General features: G+C 46.4%; 1 protein-coding gene across 1 annotated transcript; it reads right to left on the bottom strand.

Annotated features, from left to right (window-relative positions):
* Positions 1-2,229: 2,229 nt before the first annotated feature.
* LOC148010668 (polyphenol oxidase I, chloroplastic-like) lies at positions 2,230-5,056 on the bottom strand. Its single transcript, XM_087671333.1, has 2 exons — positions 4,015-5,056; positions 2,230-3,667 (listed from the first exon to the last, which is right to left on the bottom strand). Exons 1-2 carry the CDS (start codon positions 4,887-4,889, stop codon positions 2,764-2,766), a joined length of 1,779 nt encoding a protein of 592 aa, XP_087527459.1. The 5' UTR covers positions 4,890-5,056; the 3' UTR covers positions 2,230-2,763.
* Between the last annotated feature and the right edge of the window lie 488 nt (positions 5,057-5,544).

The following is a 5,544-nucleotide window of genomic DNA, read 5'->3' as shown; positions in this document are numbered from 1 at the left end:
CTACCTCACATAATCAATGAACAGGCGGTAAAGCTTATACACAAGAGAGACGAGAAAGATCTACTCTCCAATTGGAGACCAATCACCTGCTTGACCTCGGTCTATAAAGTGTTTGCTAAGGCTTTGGCTAGAAGGCTCTCCCCACACCTAAATTCTTGGATAAGGAAGGAATAGAAGGGGTTTATTAAGGGAAGATATATCCTAGATTCTATCATTGTTCTTTGGGAAGGGATTGAATATGCTCAAAAGAAGAATCAAGACTTCATCTTTTTCAAAATAGATTTTGACAAAGCCCATGATAGGTTGGAGTGGGATTTCATCCTTCAATCTTTACATGACATGGGATTGGGGAGGAGATTTATTAATTTTGTAAGTACTTTATTTTGCAATGCATCCACTAGAATTGCAATTAATGGAGAAATGACAGACTCAATACTTCTTAGAAGATCAATTAGACATGGTTGTCCCTTGGCCCCACTATTATTTGCTATTGTAGCAAATGCATTGGGATGGCTAGTCTAGGATCATATGGAAAAGGGAAACATCAAGGGGATAAAATTACCCAATAGTAAAGACATGGTTTTAAATCAGTTTGTTGATGATACTAATGGGAACTAATGACCCTATCTCACTGGTAGATTTTTAGAATTGTCTTCAAGCTTTATGTAAAGCCTCTGGATCAATTATCAACCCATTCAAAACAGGTATTAAATCTTTGATTTCCTCACCCCCTAGTTGGCTAATTGAGTCTCGGTGCAAAGAAATAGAAAGAGGCAAGATTTTCAGACTTCTGGGAATTCCTATGGGCTTTGATATCTCTATGGAAGTAGAGATGGGATTGGGTACTAGAGAAATTTAGAAAACACTTTGAGAAATGGAAAGGGCTTCAACTTAATATGGCTGGTAGGTGCCTAATGCTCAAACATATCCTTATCCCCTCCACAATCTATTTTTTAGCATGCTGGCAACCAACCAAAACAGGATTGAAACAATTGGCGCAACTAGCTAGAAATTTCTTGTGGAGTGGCGATGGGGATAAATTTAATATCCCCAAAGTCTGTTTTTACAAAACCCAAAAATCTTGGGGGACTAGGCCTTCCAAACCTGCAAACATTGGCTAGTAAACTTGTAATAAAATGGGTTGTCAGGAGTATTGATAGGGAGGAAAAGGATTGGACTACCCTGTTACACTTCTCTATCAGTCAATTTCAAGTAGTTGGCTGTCCAAGATGGAAAAACTTGGATTTTCTCATTGTTATTCTAGGCCTAGTAGAAATTAAGACAGCAGGGTGCTCATCATTGATGAAGGGGTTCTAGCAAGCCTGGTTCAAATTTAAAAAACTATTAGTCCCATCTTCACATTCCAACTTAACCTTACCTTGGGCTGCAGTTGACTTTGTATGGTTTAGCTTTTTTCACCAATCTATTTCAAAGAGCGATCTAAATAAAGCCTATAAAATATATCGAAAGGGGAAAGTTAGAACTTGGGGGGATATATAGGATCCCAATATAAAAGATTGACTAAGCAATGTACAACTCATGACTAAATTTGGCCTACTTCCTACTGAAGTCAACATGGTAACCCTCAGAATGCAACTATGGGATCCACACCTCTTAGCAGTCATCAATCTAAAACAGCCTTTCAACCCCACAGGAGAATGTCTAATCGAAGACAAGCCTCTTCTACTCCTTCCAAATCTTCAGGGATGCATCAATGAAAGGTGGCACATTAATTGGAGTAATAAACAATGGAATTACACATTTACTAATATTTGGATGAAAGTTCTTTAGCCTAAGATGTCATATCTAATGTGGCTCATAATCCTTAAAGGTCTCTGGACTAATGAAAGGGCTTTAAAGGAAGGAATTGGAAATGGACTTAACCCAAGATGTAATACAAATGTGGAATCAATATCACATATTTTCTATAATTGTCATCATAACACTAATATTTTTTGTTTCTTGCAAGTGCTATTAATGCTAGTCCACCCAACTAAGTTCATTTGGAAAGAGATAATCTTGGGTGAAATATATGGCATATCTCCAATAGTTTGGAATTAGATTAGAAGCCTATTTCTTTGGAATATATGACCGATCTAGAGGAATAAAAAAGTATTTGAAAATGTCTCTATTGATCCTATTCATGGATTCAAGACATATTTTTTGTTGTAGGTGGATAAGCATACTGAGAAGCTGCAAAGTCTCCATGAAGAAGCTTATTGTGGAGGATCAGAAGTGAAGTTTTTGCCATGATGCTAGATCTTAAGAAGAAAGTTGTGAATTTCAAGAGGATCTAAAATGTGATACAATTTGATTCATGATGTAATCTAAGGCTAGTTGCATAAGGCAGCTTCCCTGTATTGAAGCTCCTCTTCACTAGCAGCTGTAAAATTCATTTTCTTTTCTAATATATTTTAACGTTTTGTTTATAAAAAAAAAGAGAATACTATGGTGCTTTGGTGACTACCGTAGCAAGAACAAGAGTACTTAGTTTTTTGTAGGTTAGGGACCGGTCATCTATAGTTTCCACCTAGGATCAAGAGCTTTATGGAGCTTCTGTAGACTGTGATTACATTAGCAAGAATGAGAATAATAATATGGTATATATGACGTTGGCTAAGTACACAACTTACAATGTTACTGGTTGGCATGCGTGTCTGGTACCAATAAAACAGATATTGCATGTGTATGAATGGTGAAACATTTTTAGGAGTAACGCACAATATTTCTTCACACAAGAATGTCTGCCCGGTATGGAATATTTTATTGGTAGACGATCTCCATGCCCCTGATTTTCACGTCGACCGAGGAGTGCACGGCCTGCGTCTTCACAACGATCGTGATGACGACGAGCGGGTCATTCTGGATACCGATGCGCCTGAGGTTATCACCGATCTCCAGCCGGACGTTGGTGAACAGGCGCTTGGCATGACCACGCGGCACCACATTGAAGCTGCCAACGTACTCTGCCCCAGAGACGGGGGTATCTCTGTCGGCATCTGGCAAGTTCACAAACACCACAAGCTGCAGGAAACGCTCCCGCATGAACTCGACCCCTTGTATTACCAGCACCTCGTCAAGGTCCACCTCGTCTTGCTGCCGGCTCTGATTCCCCCCCGGCGCAGCCGGCTTAGAAGGTAGTCGTAGCAGTGCAGTGAACCTCTTGCCTAGATCAATTGATCCTCCTTCGACCATATCCTGAGATGCCGGTCCGACCTCCGGCACCCCCATGGCTTTCGCAACGGATGCCAAATTGCCTGTTGTGGAAGGTTGAGGGTCGAAGTGCAGCCATAGCCGATCGCTTCTCCTTACGTGCTTGTACGTCACACCCAGTTTCTGCGTGTCGAGCGCGTCGCGCACCTTCACGCGAACGAGGTCTGCGTTCTCGTCATAGAAGACGAACTCGGCATCCAAGAAATCAGGGTCTCTCGGGGGGTGCCGGGTGCCACCGGGGATGGAGCGCCACACTTCCCACAGCCTGTCCACGTTGCTATGGTGGGCGTAGAAGATGGGGTCCCGAGCGGCGGTGGTGAAGGTGCCCATGTCTTGGAGAAGCTCCTGGTTGGGATCTCCCGTCCAGAAATGAATGGCATTGTGGATCCCGTTCTCGATCTGGCCGCCCAAGGGTGCGTTTAGGACACTGGAATCGGAGAGATCGGTGTCGAACCTATACGTCGCCCATGAAAATAGATCAGAGCGCCAAATAAGAATTAGCAAGTAGCAGCCAATTAATCAAGAGAGTCTGAGACCTGCATCTACATTCTGAACACATCTATATATCATACAGCCAGTTCATGAACCTTGTAAACCCTCTTGTGGAGCTGCCGCTGCGACTCGGTATAAGAAACCAAGCACAGATCATAATATATGATACGATACATAGATCAGTCCAATCCAACCTATATTCTTTGCGTTGATCAGCAGAATTTGATGGACTTCAACTGTTGCACCACGCAGAAACAACGAATTGGCCAGTATCTATCTAGACGGACGGAGCTGGAGGTACTTATTTACCTGTATGCGCCTCCGAAGAAAAGGCTCGGCCGGGACGCCGTAACCACCGACTGGTACATGGAGTTGAGATTCTCCTCCACGATCACCGAGTTGTTAGTGGTGTTAGACAGCGGGTTGAGACGCACCAGAGCCGGTGGCGCATGGGCCGGGTTGCGTTTGGCGTCGTAGAGAGAGGAATTAGACTTCGGGTCGAGGGCAAACATGGCGGGCATGAAATTGCCGCCTGCGCCGGACTGCCCCGGCGCCAGCTGGTCGTCCCAGTTCCAGAAGACGAGGGCGAAGCCCGGGTCGGCCACGAGGCTCCCGAGGATGCGCTCGTGGAAGAAGAGGAACCAGCGGTGCCAGACCAGGAAGAGCCAGGAGAAGTGGACCTGGAGGGTGAGGTTGGTCCCGGGCTGCATGTAGGCGCCGTTGCAGAAGGCGCAGTGGGTGTTGGCCTGGGCCGCCATACTGCGCGGGTCGTGCGCCGGCAGGGCGCGCATCCTCTCGTAGGCCTTGTTGTATTTGGCGACGTAGGCGGCGCCCGCCGTGTGGGCGGGCCTCCGGATGCGCTTCCGCAGGGGCGTGTATTTGCCAAAGCTGAAGTCCACTACCCCGCTTCTCCCATCCATGGCGGCGTTGGGCGGCAGCGGCAGGCAGCAGTTGAAGAAGAGCTTCACGGGCGGCCCTACCACGGAGTTGTCCACGGCGGCCTGGCATCGGGTCAAGTCTGGAGCGCGTACGGGGGCTGATGCCACGCGGCGGATGATCATTAGTGCCAGAGGGATTACTAGAATTCTGAGTAGAAGAGGAGGTGCTGATGATCCAGAGATCTTCTTCACTCTAGAACCAGTCACCCCACAGCTGCAGTGCTGGGGGTCGCTCATCATGATCATGAGTGGCAGCTCCTTCTTCCCACGTCAAACAATGAGCCAAGCCGACACAATTTCTCTCTTAGCAATACTGTTTGGTGCACGCGCTTGTGAGCGACAGACAGATCAGGATTGATCTGCTCTTGTTTAGAACTCTTCAGATACTTCAGTTCATTTTGCGCTACACTACGCAAGAGAGAGAGAGGGGGGGGGGGGGGGGGGGGGGGGGAGGGAAAGGAGAGCCAAGAGCTCTGTGTACGTGCGTGTGGTGGGGAGAAGGTGTGGCTGTCAGCTGACACAGTGTCGATGATGATGATCAGGACTCAGGACCGCGGACCTTGATAATTTATAGCAATCGTATAATATCAGAGACAAACGTCGTCTAGCAGCTAGCTGGTGGACACAGTCGTGCAGTAGAGAGGCGTGTGTGCCGGCCTATGAGCCGGTCCGTCGACAACATCCTCGAGCGTCGGCCAAATTATAAGACTCGTTCTCCGAAGTGCTTAAGGGCTAATTAACCGCGCCATCCACGGGCAAATGAATAGGCCTAGTATATCACGGCTTGAGCTGAATTACAATCGCTTGATCTGATCATCAGCTGCTTGACAGATAATTAATTGAATCGCTCGCCTGTTGACAGAGCAGGACCGTAGTTAATTTCGCGCGACGTGCTCAAAGT

Source organism: Lygodium microphyllum, chromosome 29 (assembly GCF_053477565.2).
Source record: "Lygodium microphyllum isolate KBCC chromosome 29, Lygodium_microphyllum_v1.1.10, whole genome shotgun sequence".
Lineage (NCBI taxonomy): Eukaryota > Viridiplantae > Streptophyta > Polypodiopsida > Schizaeales > Lygodiaceae > Lygodium > Lygodium microphyllum.
This window is presented reverse-complemented; position numbering and strand designations above follow the sequence as displayed.